The sequence below is a fragment of the Callithrix jacchus genome, chromosome 14 (genome assembly GCF_049354715.1).
Source record: "Callithrix jacchus isolate 240 chromosome 14, calJac240_pri, whole genome shotgun sequence".
In the NCBI taxonomy this organism is placed as follows: domain Eukaryota; kingdom Metazoa; phylum Chordata; class Mammalia; order Primates; family Cebidae; genus Callithrix; species Callithrix jacchus.
The window spans coordinates 12099374-12125079 of NC_133515.1; the positions used below are offsets into that span (position 1 = coordinate 12099374).

The 25706-nt window shown below is 38.3% G+C and overlaps 1 protein-coding gene across 8 annotated transcripts in view; it reads left to right on the forward strand.

Moving 5' to 3' along the window:
* IL1R1 (interleukin 1 receptor type 1) overlaps window positions 1-25030 on the forward strand; it is a 154035-nt gene extending 129005 nt beyond the window's left edge. For 6 of the 8 annotated variants that reach the window (XM_017964107.3, XM_078348863.1, XM_008980186.5 and 3 more), the window contains 10 exons: window positions 2994-3060; window positions 10077-10311; window positions 10415-10604; window positions 11425-11593; window positions 13579-13644; window positions 16571-16688; window positions 17463-17614; window positions 19630-19773; window positions 20513-20680; window positions 21394-25030. In XM_017964107.3, the coding sequence (XP_017819596.1) occupies window positions 3000-3060; window positions 10077-10311; window positions 10415-10604; window positions 11425-11593; window positions 13579-13644; window positions 16571-16688; window positions 17463-17614; window positions 19630-19773; window positions 20513-20680; window positions 21394-21800 (1710 nt within the window). In that variant the 5' untranslated portion in view covers window positions 2994-2999 and the 3' untranslated portion in view covers window positions 21801-25030. The remainder of the gene's footprint in view (window positions 1-2993; window positions 3061-10076; window positions 10312-10414; window positions 10605-11424; window positions 11594-13578; window positions 13645-16570; window positions 16689-17462; window positions 17615-19629; window positions 19774-20512; window positions 20681-21393) is intronic. The other 2 variants (XM_035271786.3, XM_035271785.3) reach the window with 1 other exon arrangement.
* The last annotated feature ends 676 nt before the right edge of the window (window positions 25031-25706 follow it).

A 25706-nucleotide genomic window follows, 5' to 3' on the forward strand; every position in this document is an offset into this window, starting at 1 on the left:
CTAGACTGTTTTGGGAAGCCAATTAATGTGAATAAAGGGTCAGAGTTCAAGGATATTGAAGGAATGCAGTTTTACTGCTCTGAGGTAGGTTTCAAGGCTTGAGCCAGACTCAGGGATCATCGTCCTGATACTGGGGGTAAAGTGAAGAGAATATGAATGGGTATGTCTCACATGCTTAGAAAATCTTTCTTCCCTATATTTGTTTAAAAAGCATGTTGCAACTTAAAAAAATACCTATATACTTTTTTTTTTTTTGAGATGGAGTCTCATTTTGTCACCCAGGCTGGAGTGCAGTGTCACTTAGGATTGATCTTGGCTCACTGCAACCTCTGCCTCCTGGGTTCAAGTGATTCTCCTACCTCAGCCTCCCGAGTGGCTGGGATTATAGGCACACACCACTGGGCCCAGCCAGTTTTTGTATTTTTGGTGGAGACAGGGTTTCACCATGTTGGCCAGGCTTGTCTTGAACTCCTGGCCTCAAGTGATCTGCCCACTTTGGCCTCCGAAAGTACTGGGATTACAGGGGTAAGTCACTGCACCCAGCCATAATACACCTTCATAAATAGAACATTTTCCAGCTAATATTCAAATGACTTTATGTTGTTAGACTCTGAATGAATATTGTGTTAAAATATTTTATGTTTTCCTATTTATTAACTTATAGCTACAGATAAGAATATAGGCAAATTTAATCTCCTGTAAAAGTTAAAAGGCAGGTGTTTTCAAAGCACAGAATTACGTGGGCTACTCTAGACATTGCCCCTAGCTTGAGCAGAAGGGATAGGAGTTTTTTCTCTTTTTTCCTTTCCTTTCTCTTTTTTTCCATACAAATTTCGTTGTAGATATTTTAGAAAGTATAGAAAGCCCCAACAAGGGGAAACCCACCCAACCATTTGAATATGTTGTTATCATTTCTTTTAGTCTTTTCTGGTGCATTTCTATGTAGCTATATCCTATCATACAAGCAATTTATTATCTTGCAATATAAAATGAAGGCATGACCTTTGAGCTGGCCTAAAAGTTTGGGTTGATTTTTTAAAGTAGGTCCTGGCAGCAGGGCACATTCCAAGTGGGGAAGTAGGTTCACTATTTTCATTCATCCCAGGAGACTTTATTAAGGGCTTGTGTTGCTAGCACAGTGCTGGGTGCTGTGGGTGCAGAGGTGAGCAGGCCTTGATTCCTGCTGTCATGAGGTTTTCTGGTCAGGACAACTGCAGCACAGTGTGCTCAGGGCTGTGGCAGGTGAACACACAGGTTGTTGGGGGCTCAGAGGAGGAAGAAGCCAGGCAAGGGGTCTGGGGGGTTCCTTGGAGCCAAGATGCAGACAGATGTGGGAGGTAGTCGGGTGAAAGGTGGAGGGAATAGAGAAGGCGACGTCTCTGAGACTGGAGCACCTACCCAGTTATGGCCTGAGTGTGGAGTGTGCTGGGGGATGTGGGGTGTGGAGAGGCAAGTCAGAGCCTCTCCATGAGGAAGCCTTAGGCTTTGCTGGGGAGTTTGGAGTACTTCTAGGTGCACTGGGGAGCCAGTGAAGGTGTTTTGAGCAGATCATATGATGATGGGTAGTTTGTAGGCTTTGGATTGACTGAAGGCATAAATCTGTAGGCAGAGAGCCCAGTAGGGACCCTGTTGCCAAAATGAATCCAGGCAAGAGCTGGAGATTGCTTGAGCTAAAGCGGCATCACCAGTGGCCGTGAGTGAACTGGGGTGGCGGGGTGGGCATGATGATCTAAGGAGACAGACTGCTAGGGAGAGAGCACAGCTTTGCAGGGCAGTGGTTGCAACATCATTTATCCCTGGTCTCTTGTTGAGTAATCCCAGTAGGTTCAGAGCAGTGCTGTGCCCATCACTGCAGTGGGGAGCATGGGGTGAGGTAAACTTGGTGGAGTGAGAATGGGTTTGGTCTTGGGGGCCTATTGAATTTGAAGTACAGAGGGGCCTTTGAGTAAATTTGTGCAAAATTCAGCTGGAGACACAACACTGGAGCTTGTGTATCATCACAAGGTCTGTGTTCAGGAGCAGGACAGGAACACTCAGGAAGAAAAAGGCTATACTGAATATTAATGTGGGAAGGTAGACAAAATAGGATTATTTTTTCTTTTACATTCACTTGATACTATTTTGTAGGTAAAGCCATTGGCATGCTCTCTCTGTAGACTTGCTGTATTGGGCAAGTACCTAACCTGATTCTGCCCCCTGCCATGTATGTGGACAAGCCTTATGTAATTAAATCAATCAGTTACCAGGACCTCAGTTTAACACATAGTCCTGTTGATAACCCATTATCTGTTGTAGCTGATGCTGTGTTGGTGGGGACTTTTAAACTACCAGGGGACTGTGGAGATTTTCCTCTTTTCCTTTCCAGTCCCTTTTTTTTTCATACAAAGTTAATTGTAGATATTTTAGAAAGTACAGAAATCTCAGACAAGGAGAAACCCATCCAACTCAATTTTAATATATTATCATTTCTTTTAGGGTTTTTTTGGTGATTTCTACATAGCTATATTGTATTGTGCAAGCAATTTAGTATCTTGAAATATAAAATGAACGCTGGCCTAGAAATGTGGGTTGATTTTGCAAGTGAGTCCTGGCAGCAGGGTACATTTCAAGTGGGGAACAAATCCACACAAGTGGAGGTGAGCTGGCTTAGAAGTGAGTGCATAGCTGACTTCGGATGTAGACTAGATTTGGGGAAATTTAAATGGGATGCAAGATGGAAATGTATAATGGGACAGCAGATGAAAATGTTTAAAATCTTAAGTCATTGAGTTTGTACTCAATTTTTTGAAAACTCTTTATCCCTTTTTGTCCCGATCCCATTCTCTAACCCGAAGTCAAACATGTTAACATTCATGATGTAGAAAAACTAATTCATCAGTGTGACTTGGGGGTGAGAGTGGGAACAGGGTGAGTGTTGACATATTTAGTTTTAGAGATTGTTGGAAAAGTAACATTTTTGCTTCTGTCTTTCTTCCATTCCTCTATTTCTCCAGGAGAATATGAAAGTGTTACTCAGACTTACTTGTTTCATAGCTCTCCTGATTTCTTCTCTGGAGGCTGGTAAGTTAACTATTTCTTTGTGTTCTTGTCCGCTAAGAAAATCTGTTATTTAGAATACATGAAGTACCTTCCCCAAGGGAGTCATTTCTCGTACTCGTTTCTGTTGAATCCCTGGGCACAGAGCCTCCTGGTCATAGACCTGTACTGCTGGAAGTTCCTCTCAGCATCTTCCTCTTGTTCTCTCACATATAGACTGGGAAACTAAGGCCCAGTGAGGTTAAGGGCCCCAGGACATGTAGATAGTTTTGGAGTAAAAGCTAAAATCTAGGTCTCCAATCTAAGTCCAGCCCTCTTTCCACTTGGCTGTTGTTTCAAAGTGTGATACAGGAAATTCTGACTTTCATTTGGACGAGATATTATGCATACTCTTTATGAACCCACAGTTGGAAGTCATCAAGCTACAGTTCTTTTTCTTTTTCTTTCCATTTCTTCATTTTCTCTTATCACTTCTCTGTGTGCCAGATGTTAGCTACTGGGGATACAGCGGGGAATAGTCCAGATAGAAATACCTGCCTGCATGGTATATATATTCTTATAGAAGAGAGAGATAACAGATAAGTAGATATATGCTGTGTCATATGATGACAAATATAGGGAGGAAAACAGAATATAAGATTTTGGAATTAGAGTGGGCAGAAGATTAATTTTTTGTGTGTGGCCAGAAAAAACCTCACTGAGTAGTTGACTTTTGAGTGACCTTAAGGAAGGGGAAAAGAGAGCTATTTGGATATCAGATTGGGGTGTGAAAATATTCCAGGCAGCATGTGCAAAGGTCCATAGGCCAAGAGTATTTGGCATGCTTTTGGAATAAAAATATCAGTGTGGCTGGAGCACATTGAGAGATAGGGGAAGTCATAAGGAACCAGGCTATCTGGGTAATAGGGGGATGGCAGAGGGTTGATTATGCAGAATGTTACACACTTTCTTAGGGTCTTGGCTTGTAGTCTGGCTGAGATGGGAAGACTGCAGAGTTCTTTGTTCAAAACCAGAGAGGTGATCTGACTGACGTTTTGATTCCTGTTTTGAGAATAGATCCAAGGGAGCCAAAGAGAGAAATAGAGAAGCCAGTTAAGAGGTAAGCCATGATGATGGCTTTTTCTAAATAGGAAATGTTGATGGCTTGTCAAAGGGTGGCAAGGAGAAATGGGAAGTAGTCAAATTTTGAAATGTTTTGGGAACAGAACCAAGAGGGATTTGGAGTTGGGCCAGATGTAAGGTGTGAAGAAAAGAGAAGAATCAAGAATGATCTCAGGAAATTTTGGCCTAAGCAAATGCAAGGTGAAATTTCCATTGATGGGACAGGGAAGATCAAGTTTCCATATTAGCTGTCCATTAGATGTTTAAGTGGTGACTTTGAGTAGGCAGTCTGCAGCCTGAGGGAGAGGTCTGAGTTGAAATATAAAACTGGAGACTTCAGCAAGTGGCTGGTATGAGAACCATGAGACTGAATGGTATCATGGAGTGTAGTTAGGAAAGATAAGAACTTTAAGGACTGAGCCAGAGATTGTCTTAAATTCCTTGGTCCAGTAAGTAAGTTTTCTCCTCTTTGCTGAGGGGCTCCATGTGTGTTGGAGCATACCTTCAACATTAAGGCTCCGCCTTAGCTTTCACTTCCTGCTTGTGTATGACCTCAGAGTCATCCAGAAATGAGAACCTCGTGCCTTGTCTGCAGTTTCCTGGGCATGCACACAGCCTTGCATACATGGGCATCTTTCTAGGTTCCCCAGGAATGTGTCAGAGCTTTTCAAAGCCCTCTGGTGGTTATGGCTCTGGTATTGCAGCCTTAGGCAGTTGTAAAAAAACAACACTGAGTTTTTCCAGCAAACATCTTGGGGATAGTGCTTTTCCTGTGGAGCTCTTGGTGAAGTCAATAACAACACCACCCTATGAACATTCCTTTGAAGACCTGCCATTCAAGTCAAAGAGTGGCAATGCTTTAGGAACTGGACTTCGTGAGGAACTCCAAAACTTCTCTGTTCTTGCACACCTGCTGGTTTTCAAAGCCTTTGTGTCTGCAAAGCTCCTGATACTCATGGCTGTTGTAGAGCTAGGAAGAGTAGGATGGGAGTCATTTAAGGTATAAAGCTACAAACTCTGCTGATCTACTCTGATTTGGTGTGTTTCTGTTTATTTCTGTATGTTTATGTTTATTTCCTTATTTTCTAATAAATGCTTTTCTGGTTATTACAAGCCTGTGATTTTTTGAAAATTTTTTGCCAGTTTTTTGTTGCCTTCATTGAGGAATGAGACCCTCATTTCACCATACTGGAAATCTTGCAAATTCAATTTCTTTGAATAAAATATTGTATTAATAGATAATAGGGCAATTTAGGCTATCTATTTCTTCTCAGGGGAGCTTTAGTAGTCTGGAGAATTTGCTCATTTCATTTATGTTATTAAATTCATTGGCATAGCATTGTTTATAATATTCCCTCACTACCCTTCACAAATTATTTTCATAAGAGATGTCATCTCTTTTTTCTCTTTTTGATTAGTCTAGCTAAATATTTATTAGTTTTATTTTAGGAAAGAACCAGCTTTTGGTATCTCTGGTTTTTCTTCATTGTTCTTGTTTTCTATTTCATTGATTTCCTCTCTGATAAACTATTTTCTTACTTCTTCTGCTATATTAATCATGTTTTTTATTTTCTATATCTTACCATATTTTGACATTCTGGAAGGTCTTTCATACCTAAGGAGGGGCTGCCCCTCCCAAGGGCTAAGCAGTTCCTAAGTGTGTTTGTTGTGAACAGCTTACATGGAGTGTCCTGCCCTTCATGTGAGACTGTCTGACCCAAGACTGTGCCCCACTTGTCTCCTTATCCAACTCTTGTACCCCAAACCAATATTACCCCAGCTTCAGTCAATCCAGGGCCAGGTACCAGAGAACTAGGGACCGCCTCTGTGCTCACAGCCTGCAAAAATGTTTCAAATGTGCCAGTCTGAAGCTGTTTATGCTGCCCTGCCTTGCCTTTCCCATGGGAACCCCAGTAAAGACTCTGGCCTAGGCTTTCTTTTTGTTTCTGCCTCTGCCTTTGAACCCAGTCTGGTGGAGTCTGGTGATTCTCCCTGTGGTTTACATGGTATGGCATACCCCTTCTTTTCAAACCATTAAGTAATACAAATCTTTCAGTGGCATTAGTCTCTGTTTTGTCAGTCAGTCACCTTTGTAAATGAAGACCCAGGTATAGAATCTCTGCTTGCTGCTTACTTTGGATGTACTTGGTTCTTATTCTAGGTTCTTAAGGTAGAAGCTCAAGACATCAATTTGAGATTTAAAAAAAAATATGCATTTAATGCTAGCAATTTCTCTGTAAGTACTGCTTTCATTGAATGCCACAAGTTTTGATCTGTTATGTTTTCCTTATCATTCAGAAAAATACTTCATAATCTTTTTTATTTCTTTTACTAATGTTATTTAGAAGTATATTAGTTTTCAAATATATAGGGATTCCTTGGGTATCTTTCCGTTACTGATTTCTAGTTTAATTCCATTGTCACCAGAGAATAAGTTTTGTCTAATTTGAATCCTTTTAAATTTACTGAGTCTTTAATTATGCGGAAGAATATGGAAAATTTGCTGAGTTTTATGTGTGCACTTAAAAAAGAATGTAGCGTTCTACTGTTGGTGGTTGGAATTTTCTGCAAATATCAGTTATGCCAAATTGATTGATAGTGTTCAAATCTTCTATATGGTGACTGATTATCTGTTTAATTGTACTGCTTGTTCTGTCAATCCTTGTGAGTGGGATTACTCTAGTTTCTTGCAGAACTAGTTTTTCTAGTTCTTGCAGTTCTGTCAGTTTTTGCTTCATCATGTATTTTGAAGCACTGTTAGCAGGTGCATAAACATTTAGCATTATTGTGTTCCTGTTGATGAATGAATCCTTTATTTTTTATTTTTATTTTTTGAGACAAAGTCTCACTCTGTCACCCAGGCTGGAGTGCAGTGGCGTGATCTTCATTCACCGCAGTGGCATGGCATGATCTTGGCTCACTGCAGTCTCCGCCCACTAGGTTCCAGCAATTCTCGTTCCTCAGCTTTTTAAGTAGTTAGGATTGCAGGTACCTGCCACCATGCCTGGCTAATTTTTTTTGCATTTTAGTAGAGATGGGGTTTTATCATGTTGGTTAGGCTGGTCTCAAACTCCTGACCTCAGGTGATCCACCCACTTCGGCCTCCCAAAATGCTGGGATTATAGATGTGAGCCACAACGCCTGGCCAACTTTATTTTTATGAAATGGCCCTTTTCTCTTGTAATATTTTTACTGTAAAATCTACTTTGATAATATAATAGTCACTCAAGCTTTCACTAATTACTTTTTATTAAGGCATACTTGACAAAATCATATATATTTATAACGTACAGTGTGATGTTTTGGTATATGTATGTATTGTGAAATGGTTACCCCTAGCTATTTAATCCAACTTTCTTTTCATGAGTGTTAGCATGGCAAATCTCTTTTCTTATTAATCTATTTTTATCTTTATTTATAAAATCTGTGTATGTAGATATATGTGTTTATGTTAAGTACCACATAGTTGGGTCTTTCTTTGGCCAATTTGATCATTTTTGCCTTTCAATGAGAGTGTTAAGACTATTTGAAATTTTAGTGTGATTATTCATGTATTAGGGTTTCATTCTGGGATCTTGCTATTTGGTTTTCTATTTATCCCATCAATTGTTACTTTTTTCTCTTTTTTGCTGCCTTTTGGATTAACTGGCATTTTTAGGATTCATTTTACTTCACTTGTTGGCTTATTATTCATAAGTTTGTTGTGTATGTGTTTTTTAATGACCGAGCTGGGGCTTAAATAGTTATTTAAGTTATAAGTTAATACGTTATTTCTGTCTGCCTTCAAGTGACTCTATATGGTTTCACATATAGTAGACAAAGTTAAAATAGTATATACCCATTTCTCCTTTCTTGAACTTTGCCCTATTATTTCCATATATGTTACTTCTTTACTTGTTATAAACCTTATAGCATTTTATTATTTTTTATGTAAACACTCAGTTATCTTTAAAGAGATTAAATAATAAAAAAGATGATCTTACAATTGCCCATGTAGTTAACACTTTTGTTGCTATTCATTCTTTCGTGTAGATTCATTTTCTTCTTAGAATATTGTCCTTTCTGAAGGACTGAAGAATTTCTTGTAATGCAGGTCTACTGTTGATGACATTTTACAGCTTTTGCAAATCTGAAGAAGTCAGTATTTTTTTCTAACTTTTAAATATATTTTCACTGGGCATGGAATTCCAGGTAGACTTTTTCTTTCAGTACTTTAACGATATTGTTTTACTATCTTTGTGCTTGTACTGTTTTTGGAAAGAAGGCTGCATCATTTTTGTCTTTGTCCTCAGCAATAATTGTGTCATTTCTCCCTGGCTACATAGAAGATATTATCTTTGTTACTGGTTTTAAACAATTTGATTATTATGTGTTTGGAGTAGTTTTCTTTATGTTTCTTTTGCTTGGGGTTCACTGTGATTTGGGGACTATGTATACATCATTTTTGTCACATCTTGAAAAACTTCAAATATGTCTACTATTTTCTACATTTTTCTTCTTCAGTGATTCATATTGCATGTACTGAAGTCCTAAGCTAAATAATTCCCTGTCGATTTTATTCTGTTATTTTCTTCTCTGTGTTTAATTTGGGATCATTTCTAGTGCTGTGTCTTCAAGTTTACTCATCTTTTTTTTTTCTTGCAGTATCAAATCTGCCATTGATCCCATCCATTGGTTTTTGTAACTCAACATTGTTGTTTTCATCTCTAAAAGTTTCTTTTTAAATCTCTTTTATGTCTTCACTAATCATGTTTGATCTTTCCTCCAGCATATTTAATAAATGGAATACAATAGTAATAAACTAAATTTTTTAATGTACTAAGTCTATTGTCTGTGTCATTTCTGGGTCAGTTCTGATTGATTGATTTTTTTTCCCTCATCATTGGTTGTATGTTACTGCTTCTGTGCATGCCTAATGATTTTTTTAGATGTTAGACATTGTGGATTTTACTATGTTGGGTGCTGGATATTTTCATATTCCCCAAAATTTTCTTGAGCATTGTTCTGCCACATGACTGTTACTTGGAAATGGTTTAATCCTTTTGGGTCTTGCTTTTAAGGTTTATTAGGATGAGGAAAAAGTTTATTCTAGGCCTAATTTCCCCCAATTACTGAGTCAGAACCCTTCTGGGTACTCTGAGGCCTGTCATTAATGAAGCTTTCCACTCTGGCTGTTGAGAACAGCAGGGTTTCCAGCATTGGGTGTTCTTCAGGCGTTACTCCCTCCAGTCATTTTGGCAATTGTCTCTCTAGCCTTGAGTCATTTTCTTACATTCTTACACTGACTGATACTCAGCTGAAAAATTGGGGGAGACGCTCAGTTATCCTCAGACTCTTTCTCCCTGTCCTCATGCAGCTCTAAGTACTTGGGTACTCTGTTCTGCAAACTTGGTCTACCCAGGTTCTCAGCTTCCGCTCCTCAACTTGCTGGACTTTGCCTATGTTTCTTCTCAGCAGTGTCATAGCCTGGCTATAATTTTGGACAATGGGAGGGCTCACCTCCTTTTTTCCTCATCTTTCTGGGGTTTCTGTCCTTCGTTTTCTGATTTTTCAGTGTCTTGAATAGTGTTGTTTCATATACGTTGTCCATTTCTTAGTTGTTCATGTGGGAAGGTAAATCCAGTTTCTGTTGCTCCATCTTGTACTGAAATACATGTCTCTCCTTCTACATTCTCCCCACTTTTTAGATGAGTAAAAAGGGGGTGAAGGAGGTTACATAACTTGCCAAAGGCACAGCACACAGGCAGTAAGTGACGCAGCTGGACTTGAGCATGCTTCTCAGACTCCCAAGATAATGCTCTTATCACAAGGCTGTAAAGCTTTTATATGTAATGTGAATTGATGTATTTAATAATCTATATATTTCTTTGTAGATAGTAAGTTAAGAGATGCTGGAAAATTTTATATATAAATTGCTTACCCCCTTCTCCCTTTTAAAGATAAATGCAAGGAACGTGAAGGAAAAATAATTTTAGTTTCATCTGCAAGTGAAATTGATGTTCGTGCCTGTCCTCTTAACCCAAATGAAAACAAAGGTACTATAACTTGGTATAAAAATGACAGCAAGACACCTATATCTACAGAACAAGCCTCCAGGATCCATCAGCACAAAGAGAAACTTTGGTTTGTTCCTGCTAAGGTAGAGGATTCAGGACATTACTATTGTGTGGTAAGGTAAGAAAGGAATTAGTATGCTACAAACATGTATTCTGGGTTCCTGCAGTCATTAAGGACAGAAATACTTTTAATAATGCTCAATTTACCTATTTTATTTTAGAAATTCATCTCACTGCCTCAAAATTAAAATAACTGCAAAATTTGTGGAGAATGAGCCTAACTTGTGTTATAATGCACAAGCCATATTTAAGCAGAAACTACCCATTGGAGGAGATGGAGCACTTGTCTGCCCTTATCTAGAGTTTTTTAAAGATGAAAATAATGAGTTACCTAAAATGCAGTGGTATAAGGTAATTTTATTTTAAATATGATATTTCGCTTTTCTGGAAAATAATATAGTTCCCTGGACAATGGGATGAATCTGCAAAGTATCTTTTTATTTTGCATATTGTTTTCTCTTTAATGGTGAAACTTAATAGAGAATATAAAAAGAATTGTAAGACTGCATTCACTTAACTTGAAGCTTAACTAGAAACTTACTTGCTGTTGTTTTTATTTAATTTAATAAGATGTGTTTTAGAAAAGTAACAGAAATAGATGTTTAAAGAGAAGGCTGACTATAAACTTAAGGTATTTAAAATATAACTATTTATTACAAAATACATTATGTGTATTTTACTAAAGATACGGTCTTCAAATAACCTGCTAGTTTCCATAACTGTCTTAAAAGTGGGTTGACCAGCTTTCCATGGAACACTCCATGTTTTGGTACCTTTAATCTACCTAGTCTGGTGGAACTTAAATGGGGAATCACCTTGCAGTGCTTAAGACATACTAAATAAATCATACCAGTGAAGGAATGAAGTGCAGTATTGTTAGGAAACTATATAGTGTTAACTTTTTCTTTCAAACATGTTTTTCTTGTAAAATAAATTGGTCTTCACTTACTTTTATAGCACAAAGCTCACAGACTTAAAAACTTAATGTCATAGGAATATACTTAACTGTTTCCAAAAAAACAATATTAAAACTTACTGTATGTAGGGAACTTTTCCAGTCACTTTCTAAATATATAGCATTTGCTAATGTGAAAAAAATGGGGTTCCTTTGGCTGGTAGATCGGGAAAAGTTACTAATTGGTTTTCAATGCTTCTCTCTCCCTTTATCTAGGATTGCAAACCTCTACTTCTTGACACTATACACTTTAGTGGAGTCAAAGAAAGGCTCATCGTGATGAATGTGACTGAAAAGCATAGAGGGAACTATACCTGTCATGCATCCTACACATACTTGGGCAAGCAATATCCTATTACCCGGGTAATAGAATTTATTACTCTAGGTGAGTCATAGTTCCAGCCCTAGGAGGTTTAGATCTGGGAAGGCCCAGAGACTATCATTCTAATATTACTTTCATTGTCCATAAAGAAACTAAATCCAAGACGAGCTCAATGATACCACAAAAGTCATGTGGCTTTAGTTTTGTTTTTGTGTTACTAAATACTATGTAATGTTTTCCATTCCTGCCTCAGATGTAGTGCTAACTAAATAGAGACATTACGAGCTGTGTTTTCCAGCTGATCTAAGAGGGTTGTTCTTTGGCATGGCTAAAAATGGTTCTTACTGAAAGCTCTGGGGCTCCCTGTGGCTGGTATATGGGAATGTTCTGTACTTACGGAGTCTCAGTGTCTAGCGGCAAGCATCAGTGTGGACACTAATGAGCTCTGGAAAAAGTCACATTTCCAGAAGCTACCTCCTGTTCTTTCTGCGTTAGCTGTTAACCTCTCTAAGCCTGTTTCCTCCTCTGTAACAAGATGATGCAATCTCCCGAGGGTATTGAGAAGACTAGAGATATGGGGTATACTAAACTTGTATGCCTGATGCAAAGAAATGCTTGGTGCTAAACAGCTATGCAATTAATAGGTGTACAATGATTGTTCTTGTTAATTTTCTTGTGTCTTTCAATTCTGCATTACCCATGTTTCATACTGAAAACCGTATCACAACAAAATGAAACAAAATGCACAAATTACCTGGGGATAGTCAGAATGCTCAAACTTTTTGTAAATATTGGGATTTTTGTAAACTTTATGTAACCTAAGAAGAGTCATTTCAACCAGAACTTTTCTGTGCAGGTTAAAGGGGTGTCTATTAGTAGTTACGCTGGGACAAGATATATAAACTGGGAATATCTCAAACAAACTCATCATATGATCACCCTATAAATGGCTTCACTTTTCCTGTTATATAATACTTTATTTTCCAAAGAATAATTTTATTAAATAAAAATAAATTCCTTGCCATTGTCCTACAAGCATCAGTGAATCCCAGTTTTCAGTGGTCTTTGTATCAAACCATGTTCTTGAGTTTTTGGCAGTCTGTGTCCTGTCATTGTGGAGCTCTGCTCTGTCTTTCCTGAAACATAGCAACCAGACCAGCATGTAGAGCTCAAGAGAGAACTGGGCACTGGGGAATATTTAAGCTAGGTTAAGTGTATTTTAGATACTCTCTGTTTCTTTTTCTGATCCCATTTGTAGAAACAATACACTCTACTTGGGGCGAGGTAATATTTTGTTTTCTTCCCAAGACCTGCCCCAATGATGCTTAGGACTTTTTGTTTATTCAAGGATTCAAAAATACTTATTGAGCATTTATTATGTTTCAGGAACTGTTATAGGTATACATTAGGGAATGAAAGAGATAATATCCTACCTTCGTGGCGTTCATTTTTTTCTACTGGTGGACTACTGAGTGATCAAATTTATAGTTTCTCATAGTTTCTTCATGGACACAGATCAACCCCTGAAGCCAATCTTTTCATAAATAAGTCAGATTAATTTCTGGGGCTCCTTGATACTTTTTGGGCCTATTTTAATAAATTACGGCATTATTCCATAACCCTGTAGTTGTCTCTATTGGGTCATTACCACAGTTATTAAATGCAAATGGGTCTAGTACTGACTAGGCCTACTGGCCAGTAACACCCAGTTCAAGGAAGTGACTATTCTCCCCTTTCCTGACATGCTTTCACTTAAGAAAGGCACTTGTCTGGGGACCTAGGGTCCTGATGATGTGTGTGTGTTTTCAGTAGCACCTCACTCTATGGGTTCAGAAGGTGTAGCTCTGCCCCAGGGTTCACAGTGTGCTGTGGCCTCTGCCTCCGCTTTCTTCCTTCATTTCCTCCCTCCTGTTTCCTGGCATATGTGCTTTGAATACTTGATGGCGTATCTGGCCAGAAGTCATTTAGTATATTGTGCTAAGTGTTGTTATCACTTGAGATTCTGATCTGTAAGAGACTGACAAACCCTATGGGTGTTTCTCTTTCAGAGGAAAACAAACCCACGAGGCCTGTGATCGTGAGCCCAGCCAACGAGACAATGGCGGTAGACCTGGGTAAGTGGGCTCCAGGTAGGGTATACTGGAAGCAGTTCTTTTTTCACATAAGAGTAAGAAAAATTATCTCTTTACTGTATATAATCTAAGCCATTTATTGAATATATCTATAATTTGAGGGAAAGTGACACAAATTGTATCTTAATTTTTTGCATTTCTTGCCTCTATGACAAACGTCTTGCTATGTCTGATATCTCCACTGCTACTCTTCTATGGACCCTTTACCATGCAAACACCAGCCAGACACCAAGGTCAAAAGGCCTAGGGACCAGAAATGCCATTGACTGGTAAAGGCTTGGCTTTCTCTTGACCAGAGCCAAGCTTTGAGTCAGAAGAGTAGGGCTACAGGCCCCAAAGATGGTAGTCATTCTAGAAAAGTACTTTTCAAAGTTGCTGGACATTTTTTATTCAAGAATAAAGAAAGAACTCCACAAGCATCTAGTTCTGCACTGTTCAATGCAGTAGCTACTAGCCACATGGAGCTATAGACATGTAAAATTAAATTAAGTAAATTGATTCATTTTGTTAAATTAAAAATTAGTTTCTCGGTCACATTTGCCATATTTCAAGGCCTTAATAGGCACATGTGACAAGTGACTAGTGTATAGACAAGCACAAATGTAGAACATTTCCATCATCACTGAAAGTTCTATTGGAAACCACTGATCCAGAGAGAAAAAGTGATTCTTTGTGTTAGAGGACCCAAAATAGGCTGGCCTTGGAATTGTCTTCTGTAACAGTAACTACATGACAGCAGTCAAGAATCATGCAGGGGTTAGAAGGTACATGTTTGTGATCTGTGAATTCTGTACTTGTTTTTATGGTGGGAGGTGGTAGAAAAACATTCTCAGAAGGAAACAAAAATGTCAAAACTCAAAATTAAATATGGGCTGATAGACTAGAACAGTGTTTCAAAACCATTTTTTTTTTGTTTTAAATTGTTCTCGTTTTGAGGCTAAAAAGTCTTCCTCCACCTAATTCTTTTTCCTGTCTTCGAGTTTCAGTACCACAGCTATCTTTTATATCTGCTGATGTGCTGTGGCCCCTTGGAGTGCCACGAACTGTGTAATATCTAAGGTTCTCTTGCCCCTTCCCCAAGAACCAGTTTGTGCCCTGCTGGCCACAGCCCTGTTGAAAATGCCTGCTCCAGAAGTGTGTAATTCAGAGCTCTGTCACCTAGGCTGCATTGATCGCCCAGTCTTAAAAAGAAAAAAGCTTCAAATTAGGAAATAATTATTTTAATATATTATATTGACAGTGGATCAGAAGCATATAGTACCCTGTCATAAGTTTATCCTGAAGGGTGTTAAACATGCATTCTGTAAGAGCCAAAACAAATTACTCATAAAGTGACTTAGAAACATAGGAACTGAGAGGTAATTCCTTAACTTAATAAATAACATCAGTGCAAGCTAATAGTCACCAACATTCTTAACGGTGAAATACTACAGATCTTCTCACTAAAGTCAAGAGCAAGACAAAGATGCCCATGTAACCACTATTACTGAACACAGTCCAGAAGTGCCTAGTAACACAATTGATGGAAAAAAGCAAGGTATGCTTACCACAAGAGAAAAAAGACATTCTTCTTCTTATTTCCAGATCTTACAAATCCCAGGAAAATTGCTGGGAAAAACTAGAATTAATTTTATATTAATTAGTCAGATAGCAAATTAACATTTAGAATTAACATTCTAAAATAAAAGACTTATTTAGCAATAAGCAGCTAGAAAACATGATAGGAAAACAAACCATTTGTATCAGTAAATGTCTTAGAAGCATCCATAAAATATCTTTAAAAATTTTGAAAATATGTGGAATTTATAAGAGAGGAAAAAACTCAAAAAACTAAAACCCTGAATATAAGTCTCAGAAAAACTGAGATTTAAAGCATGCATCCATCTGGGCACGGTGGCTCACACCTGTAATTCCAGCACTTTGGGAGGCCAAGGGGGACGGATCACTTGAGGCTAGGAGTTTGAGACCAGCTTGGTTAAGATGTTGAAACACTGTTTCTACTAAAAATACAAAAATTACAGGCATGGTGGCGCACACCTGAAGTTCCAGCTGCTTGAGAAGCTCAGGCATGAGAGTCACTTGAACACAGGAGGCGGAGGTTTCCGTGAACTGAGATCACGCCACTGCATTCCAGCCTAGGTGACAGAGCGAGACTCTGTCTCACTAAAACAATGCAATTTAATAATGGATCAAGGCATAACAGTTTTTAAAAGCAAGGCAGATGAGCATCAAGCTAACAAAAAGCATGTTGATTCACCATGAATTCAAGAAATGTAGATGAAAATTTAAGGGACATTTTCTTCTCTCAAATGGCAGTGTCTAATAAAAAATACTTGTTATCAGGAGGTTTTGGCAGAAATCATGCTCATATACACTGTTGGAGAGAGTGTAGACTGATACAGCCTCACTAAAGAGAGGGGCTTAGCTTTTAAGATACTTTTCTTTAATTCAATCTTACTTCCAGATTTTAATACTTCAGGACATGTACAAACACTGATGTACAAGAATATTCATTAAAATATTAATCATAATTATGAAAAATTAGGAAATTGTGTTCATCAATAGGAAAATAGTCAGTCATAGTGTATATGTATTATGGAGTACTACGCAGCCGTGACAGTCTATTTTGGAAGACAAATCATGTGAGCCCAAATTCCCAATCCACAGTAATTACAAAATAGTAGGCAATAGACCTCATTTCAAAAATTGCATATTTTCACAGAGAAGGTAAGGAATGAGATATACAGTGTTACTAATGGTGGTTTTCTCTGGGTGGTGGGTTTAGGGCAATTTTCCTTTTTCTTTGTGCATTTCTATATTAACAATTTTAATTCAATAGCCATTGATTAATCTAGATGGATCAGAAAAAAATCCATTAATGTTATGATTAAAAATACATGCTTTGCAGGATCTCAGATACAATTGATCTGTAATGTCACTGGCCAGTTGAGTGATGTTGCTTACTGGAAGTGGAATGGGTCATTAATTGATGAAGATGACCCAGTGCTGGAGGAAGACTACTACAGGTATGTATGCTAAGAGTCATTCACAGTTTGATATTAAATCCTACGTGATATTTTATATAATGTTGTTGGTTTAATTGAAAAGCAAGTGTTAGTTGGCTGATTGGTCCTAACCCTTTGCTGTCCGGTTTTGTTTTGTTTTTTTTTTTTTTTTTGGCTAAACTAAGCAGGATTTATAAGATCTTGAACATTTAAGGTAAAAAATACATGCAATTGTGATGCAAATTCCAGACCACTTAGAAGCCTTTCTCTTAAATTGTACATGTTGCATCATTTCAACGAAGCAATTATCTTTCATTATTATTATGTTCCTTAAGTAGTTTAGAAGCTACTCATTAAATGGGCTCAAGAATCAGGCAATCCACTGCTGGGTTCCTACTACTCATCTATGGGACAAGGATCTCCTGGCTTCCCATGACCTCTCCTTCACTTCACCTGCAAAGCACTTTGTCATCTGCCCCAGTCTCCTCTTGTTTAATGTATTTTTCTCACTGCCTCATAGAGATCACAATGCATTTGTCTACATTTTTCGTTTTGGAAGTGGTAGTGTTTTGCTTTCTCTGCTACTGAGTCTGTTACTGACAGCGGTCTTGAGGTTGTAAAATCTCAGATTAATGTTGCCAACAGTCTGATTGTTTTGACTGTGATTGGGCCAGGTGATTATTTCAGCTGCAATTTATGTCACAAATAAGGAAATATACAGGGTATACATATCTTATTTTTAGTTGATGCAATTTACTTACACAAATTTATTTGTGCTCTCTCTCACTCGAACAGTGTGGAAAATCCTTCAAACAAAAAAAAAAGTACCCTCATCACAGTGCTTAATATATCGGAAATTGAAAGTAGATTTTATGAACATCCATTTACCTGTTTTGCCAAGAATACACATGGTGTAGATGCAGCGTATATTCAGTTAATATATCCAGGTAAACAACAAGCTAATTGAAATGCAATTTTGTTTACTTTAGTAAGATTCCATGACCTTGATGTTTGCAATGCCATTTCCTCTGCTTAGAACACTCTTCACTTCCTCTTTACCTGGATAACGTCTATTTCTCTTTTACTACTCTCCTGAACTCTCTCTTCTAGGAAGCTTTTCTGTCCTGCTGCCTGCCCTTAACCCAGCTCTTGGCCCAAAGAGAGGAGGGTAGGGCCTCTATATGTACTTCTGTAGCACTGAATGTCACAGGATCTATTGTACTTAGTTTTCTATCCTTAACTGTAAGTTCTGTGATGGTGGCAAGCATTTATCTTAGTAATCATTCTATTTCCACAGCTAATGGAAAGTTAGGTCTGGTACATTGTGGGTACTTAATGAATATATATTTTATGTATAATTATTTGTTAATTAAAATTTTTTATTTTATTTTATTTTTCTCCTCCTTCCCCATCAATTAAAATTTATATATATATTTTATGATTTAAAAAATATATAATATATTTATATAATATTACATTTTAGGCTCTGGGGTACATGTAAAGAATATGCAGGATGGTTGCACAGGTACATACATGGCAATGTGGTTTGCTGCTTCCATCCTCCATCCCCTATATCTGGCACTTAATGAATATTTTTAAATAAATGATTGCATTGATGAATGCATAGGGTAAGACTAAATATCCACTTTCAAAGAGGATATCAGATGTCACTGAGTTTCATGAATTGGTATAATAAAACATAATGCTGAAAGTATTTGTGAAACATTTTAAGGTAATTTTTGGTTTAATTAAAAATAGGATATTATAATTGCACATATTGAAGAATATCTGAAAGACCCTATAAATTAACTTCTATGTATGTTTAAATACCAGCAGCATACAAATAGAAATTACATTTAAAAGATAACATTTACAGTAGCATAAAAAAAATCATCAAATTCTTAAGAATAAGTCTAGCAAAATCTGTTCAAGACTTCTCTTAATACAAACTCAAAAATATTGAGATAAATTAGAGAAGAACTAAATGGAGGGATATACAGTGTTCATAGATTGAAAGACTCAATATTATGAAGATGTCAGTTCTCTCCCAAATGAATTTATGTGTTCAAAATAATTTCCATCAAAATCTCAACAGTGTTTGTGCACGTGAGCATCAGTGTTTGTATGGGTGTGTTTTTGTGGACACCTGTGAAAGTCATAGGGAATTGTAAAGGACCAAGAATAGTCATGGTGGTCTTAAATAAGAAAAATAAATTTAGAGGATTAATAATACACGTGATCTTGTATGAAGCTACAGTACTTAAGACTGTAAATGTGAACTATCAATTGGGCCAGCTGGATATCTGTCTAGAAAATGGTATAACTCGATTTCTATTTTGTACCCAAATCATCTAAATTGGAAAAGTAAATAAAGCTTTTAGATCCTCTTTTCTGGATGCTTACATGGTTCCTGATATTTAGAAGTTACTTTCTTTTTCTTTCCTCTTTCTTCTTCTCTAGCCTCCTCTACATCATTGACTCTATCTGCTCCCTGACTTCCTCTGAAATTATTGGACAACTAAGTAGAGAAGGAGGCCAGGAGAATGTGGAAATGTGAAACTTCCCTAAGCCTCTAACTTCTTCCCTTTCCACCAGTCTGGCTTTACCCAATGGACTCTCTTACCTCTGGGAACTTTTGTAGGCTTTTGAGTGATTTTGACTTTCCCCTGTTTTACTGTGGAATGCTCTGTCTTGTGGTCTTTTGTATTTTTTTCCATGTTATTGCATATTATGCTATTTAGGTAGAAACTTCATAGAATGCGCCTTAGTTTCATGTAATTCATGCTAGATTGCTTTGTACATTAGTATCCATTACAAAGTGATAATGCTGAAAGAGTTAATATTGTCTGAATGTAGGCCAGTCCCAAGTATGGTCTCTCTGAAATGCAGATATTTAATTTGCTGTGCCCAAATTTTTAATTCTTTTTGGTGCTAATATTTTTTCTCTCCTTTTTTTCTATAGCCCCTAATTTCCAGAAGCACATGATTGGTATATGTGTGATGTTGACAGTCATAATTATGTGTTCCATTTTCATCTATAAAATCTTCAAGATTGATATTGTGCTTTGGTACAGGGATTCCTGCTATGTTTTTCTTCCAGTAAAAGGTATAATTTTATATTCCATGCAGTATTTCTTGTTGGAGACAGGAGATAGTTAGGAGATACAGAAGAGGACTAAGAGGGTTTTTACTTAAGTTCTAAAATGAAAGGTGGCATATATGAGAGTAGTAGTCTTACACAGAATTATAGTTGTATAACTCATTAGGCTGAATATCATTGCTTTCTAAGTTCCTTTTTCAGCATTCATATTGGTAGAATAAACAGGTATTTAAAGCATCTGTTTATAAATTCAGTTATGCAGAAGCCATTGGGAGACCTTCCTTTCTGACGAGTGGAACAGACACAGATCATATACCTTCACGAAAGAAATGAAATGACTAGATCTTCCTGCATCAGGGAGGCAGTCTCTCTCTTTTTTTAAACTTCACATACACACAAAAGGAATACCAAAATATCTTAAAAAAAATGAATGGATAGAATTCAGGGCTGAGAACTTTGGGGGAAATGATGAGAACAGGGAGACTTTAAGTTTGGCTCCATACTAAGAGGATGTGAGGCAGCCACCAAATAGAAGAACAAGTTTGCAATAAAACACAAGAAATAGAAAACTAATAAGAGATGAACACTTTTAAAAGGGATTATATTTTTGGTATTGCTGCTTCAGCCATGCCATTGTATAAAATAAGATTAATAGTTCATGATGTAATGAATGTTTGTGATATTGACTTTATCAAATCTCTTATTTCTGCCTTGTGATTCTAAATACATTATGTTTTTCCTTTAGCTTCAGATGGAAAGACCTATGATGCATATATACTGTATCCAAAGACCACTGGGGAAGGGTCTACCTCTGACTGTGATATTTTTGTGTTTAAAGTCTTGCCTGAGGTCTTGGAAAAACAGTGTGGATATAAGCTGTTCATTTACGGAAGGGATGACTATGTTGGGGAAGGTATGCACGTAATGGAACAAAGTAAAGGCTTATTGTTGTAAAACCACTTACTAAAATCTGGATTCCATCTTTCTAGAAGATTGTGGCATAGGTGTATGTGTTTCACTATTTTGAGAAACTTTTCAGAGGTGTATGATGATTTTTACATTTATTAAATGCAAATTATTTACTTCTCTCATATTTTGTCAGAGCAATAATCAAGTGATTTTCATTTAGTTTTGAAAGACTTAATGGCTAGTTAAATCCAATAGTTGCTTTCCAACTGATAAAATAAAACAGGAGTGGGAGAGATCAAATGATTTAATAATAAGTTTCTAAAATTCCAGCAAAGTTTTCTGAGTTCTAAATGAAATATTTGTCTTTTGAGGGCCAATTTTTAAGTTAGTCAATAAAATGGGAAGTTCACAGTGGCTCATACCTGTTATCTCAGCACCTTGGGAGGCCAGGGTGGAAGGATCACTTGAGCCTAGGAATTTGAGGCTGCAGTGATCCCAGATCACGCCAGTGTACTCCAGCGTGAACAGCAAAACAAGACACTGTCTCTAAAAATAAATGAATATAAATAAATAAACTCCTTTAATTTTAAGTAAGGCAAGAAAATGGTGTTAGGAGCCATAGGGTTGGGAAAAGCCATAGGGTTGTGTAGCTTTGGTTCAGAAGAGAATGATGATAAATAGAATTTTACTTACTGCATTGTGCTTCCTGTTTTTCAGACATTGTTGAGGTCATTAATGAAAACATAAAGAAAAGCAGAAGACTGATTATCATTTTAGTCAGAGAAGTATCAGGCTTCAGTTGGCTGGATGGTTCATCTGAAGAGCAAATAGCCATGTATAATGCTCTTGTTCAGGATGGAATTAAAGTTGTCCTGCTTGAGCTGGAGAAAATCCAAGACTATGAGAAAATGCCAGAATCTATTAAATTCATTAAACAGAAACATGGGGCTATCCGCTGGTCAGGGGACTTCACACAGGGACCACAGTCTGCAAAGACAAGGTTCTGGAAGAACGTCAGATACCACATGCCAGTCCAGCGACGGTCGCCTTTATCTAAACACCAGTTACTGTCACTGGCTACTAAGGAGAAACTTCAGAGAGAGGCTCACATGCCTCTTGGGTAGCATGGAGAAGTTGCCAAGAGTTCTTTGGGTGTCTCCTGTCTTATGGCGTTGCAGGCCAGGCTGTGCCTCATACTGACTTGTAGAGTTTATGGAATGTAACTGTATCTTCCTTTATTTCTGAGGTCACCTTTAATCAGATTGTTAAGGGAATAAGCCATGGCATCAATAGCAGGCCAGGTCACTTTGAAGTAGAGGGCTTGGGAAGATCTTTTAAAAAGGTAGTAGGCCAGGCATGGTGGCTCACGCCTGTAATCCCAACACTTTGGAAGGCTGAGGTGGATGGAGCACCTGAGGTCAGGAGTTCAAGACCAGCCTGGCTAACATGGCAAAACTCCATCTCTACTAAAAATACAAAAGTTAGCTGGGCATGGTGGTGCACGCCTGTAATCCCAGCTACATGGGAGGCAGAGGCAGGAGAATTGCTTGAAACCAAGAGACAGAGGTTACAGTGAGCCGAGTTCATGCCACTGCACTCCAGTCTGGGCAACAGAACAAGACTCTGTCCCCCTGCCCCCACAAAAAAGCAGTAAATGCCTTTTCTAAAGGTTTGAACTGCAAAGATAAGGCATGGAGACAGCAAACTAGAGGAAAGAGCATGTAGGAAATGGCTGCCATCTGTAGATGGCTTTGTTAAGTCATCCACAGCCCAAGGATGGGGCTATGCCTTGTCTGGGGACCCTGTAGAGTCACTGGCCCTGGAGGGGCTCTCCTGAGTGGCACGGCAGGCGAAGTTAGATTGACACCTCACTGAGGAAGGGAGATGTATTCTTGGAGAACTTTCCATTTGCTTGCATTTTCCACACACATCTCCAGCCAGAAGTTAGTTTCCAAAGACAGAATTTTATTTTACAGGTCTTGAAAACTGTCACTTCAGTGAACAAAGGGATTCTCCAGTATTCCAAGGTTTTGAAGTCATCTTAGCTTTCTGCAGAAGAGAGAAAACTTTAAAAAGCAACAGTAGCAGGGAATTGATCCGCTTCTTAATGCTTTCCTCCCTGGCATGGCCATCCTGTCCTTCGTTATTATTCTACATTTTACGTCTTTGGAGGGACAACTCCCTAGTGGCTTCCTTTCTCTGCACTGTCCCTGGCACAGCTCAGGCATGAAACATCCTTCCTGGGATGCTGCTCTTCTGTCATCCCGCTCCTGCTGAAACACCTCCTGGTGGCTCCACCTGTTCAGGAGCTGAAGCCCATGTTCTCCCACCAGCTTGTCGCCCCCAGCCAGACTCCCTGCTCTGTCCGCCAGCCTCCCCTCGCTGTCCCGCTGTGTGAATTTCCAGGTTGGCCTCGGGGTCGTGGCACCTGCCCCCAGCACTCTTCTGTCTTTGCTCTTGCCTGGCCCCTTCCTCCTCCTCTGCCTAGAAGGACTTCTCACATTTTCTCCAGCTGATCAGAATTTTACTGAAATTCAGAACATCCTCCAATTCCACAGTTCCCAGGAGACTTTCCCTAAGAGGCGACTTTCTCTCCAGCCCTCTCTTTCCAGTCAGGTCCATGGCAGTGATGGCTGTGAGCATGTCATGGAGGATGGTCTCTCTCCAGCTGGAATCGCTGCACTCTGTGGGAGAGACTGTGGGTGGCTGTCTCTGTCTCCCACTGCCTTCCAGGAGCAATTTGCACAAGTAACATAGATTTGTATAGTGCTTTATTGTTAAAAAAGCATTCCCCAATTATCTTATTTAATTTTTGCAATTATTCTAATTTTATATAGAGAAAAAGTGACCTAGTTTTTTTGTTTGTTTGTTTGTTTTGTTTTTTTTAAAATCACACTCTTAAGTTCCATTGAACCCAGGACTTGAGCCTCCATTTCTGGTTTTTAGTCTGGTGTTCTAAGTACTTGACTTCAGGTCAGTAATTGTCCCCCTCACTCTGCACTGGCACTTTTGTGAGAAGAAATGACATTTTGCTCAGAAGTGACCCAGTGTAGGAATGCTTTTATTTAAGACACCAGATTCCAAACTTCTGAATGTTGACATTTTCAAAAATTATGTTTAGATTTTATGAAAAAATTCTTCTACTTTCATATATATTCTTTCCCTCAAGGCAAACATTTCTTAGTCCACTGAAAATGAAAGCACCCTTTTCCAGTAATATATGTATATATATTAAATGGGATTACAGGCCTCAGAAGAATTGCAGGAACCCTGGAAAACCACAAAGCCAAATTTGTATGCCACTGATTGCAGGAAACAAGCACAGTTTTACGAGTTGTATGAACACGACAGGCTTTCTGGTGTTTATATTTCTGGTATTTAATTTGAGTGAACACAAATTTTATTTGGAATAATAATATTCCTCCTAAACAAAAATACAGTGAGTTTAAGTGTCTGACTCTTGCCTTTCTACTTGCTTTCTCCTGGGTGCACTCTGCCAACTTGAAGGAACAATGTTTTTCTGAAGCTGCTGTTCCAACAGACAGAGCCTAGCTTTCATTTGGCACACAGACTATAGCCAGAAGCCCATGGAGCAGGGATGCCATGTCCTGAAAAGCCTATTTGATGCTTTGCAAATTTAATTTTGCAGATTATTTTAGTCTATCATCTAGAAAATGTATCAGCATGCATAGTGCCAAGAAAGCAAGCCAATTTAGAAACTTAGATTAGTGACAAAATAGGCCAGAGAGTGGAAGTGGTGAGGACCAAGAATTACAAGTAGCATAGCACCTGGAATTTAAGGAAAGACAAGAATCAATGGGTGAAACTGGGTGGAGGAGGGTCCAAACAGAAAAGTGCAAAGTCATTCCCCATCTTCCAAGGGTTGGATTCTGGAGGAAGAGGCATCATTCCTAGTTCCCCATGGACTTCCTCTGACTTACTGTACCCCACTAAAAACAAAACAGAACAAAAAATCTTTAATGCCTTCCACATTAATTAGATTTTCTTGCATTTTATGGCAGTTTTTTAAGACTGCTTAAGTGTTGAAGAAGAGTTTGCAAATGCAACAAAATATGTAATTATGAGTTGTTAAAACTGGTTTAGCACAATTTATATTTTCCCTCTCTTGCCTTTCTATTTGCAACAAAACAAAAGGTATTGAGCCATATTTTAAATGACATTTTGGATAAATTATGTTTATACTGGTTAATGATGAAGGAGTTTTTAAAAATATGTTTATATAATTTTGCAGCAGAAACCAATTTTTTTATATATTAAAACATCAAATTCATGTACAGCATACATCATGGATCAATAGACTGTACTAGTTTTCCAATAAAATTTTCAAACTTTGTACTGAGTGTTATCCTAGAAAATCTGTTACTTGTCTGGTTCACAGCTTACCTGCACATTCCCAGGCCTGAACAAGGCGAGGAGATCCTCTACAGAGAATTCTTCTCTGTTGTTGTGGAAGTGGGTGGGGAGGGGCTGGAGGAAGGGAGGGGAGTGGAGGTCAGAGGCTATTGTCTTAATAGTGAGTCCCAATTCCCTTCTTGTAGCTAAACTTGACTTCATCTGCTCACTTGCTTCTAAAATGGATTAAAATGTGAACCTACCTCCTCACTGGTCAAGGCATCTCTGAAAAAAGGCAGCAGCATGATAGAAACCTATAAATAAAGCCCCACCTTCCTGGGACAGAGCCCCTGGGAAAAAAAGGCAGTTATGAGTTCTGCTGCAGCAGACTCAAATGTACCTGCCCAGCAGCTCTGAACAGAACAACGGAGCACATAGCTCAGCACTTGAGCTCTTATAAAGGACAGACTGTCTCCTCAAGTACCTTCCCAACCCCCATATATCCAAAGAGTCATCTCATAAAGGATAGCCCTGGCTGACATCTGGCAGGTATCCTTCTGGGACAAAGCAGAAGAAGAAACTGCCAGCAAACCTTACTGTTCTGCAGCCACTGTAGGTGATCCCCAGGCAAGCAGGCTGTGGAGTGGACCTCCAGCAGTCCTACAGCAGAGGGGCCT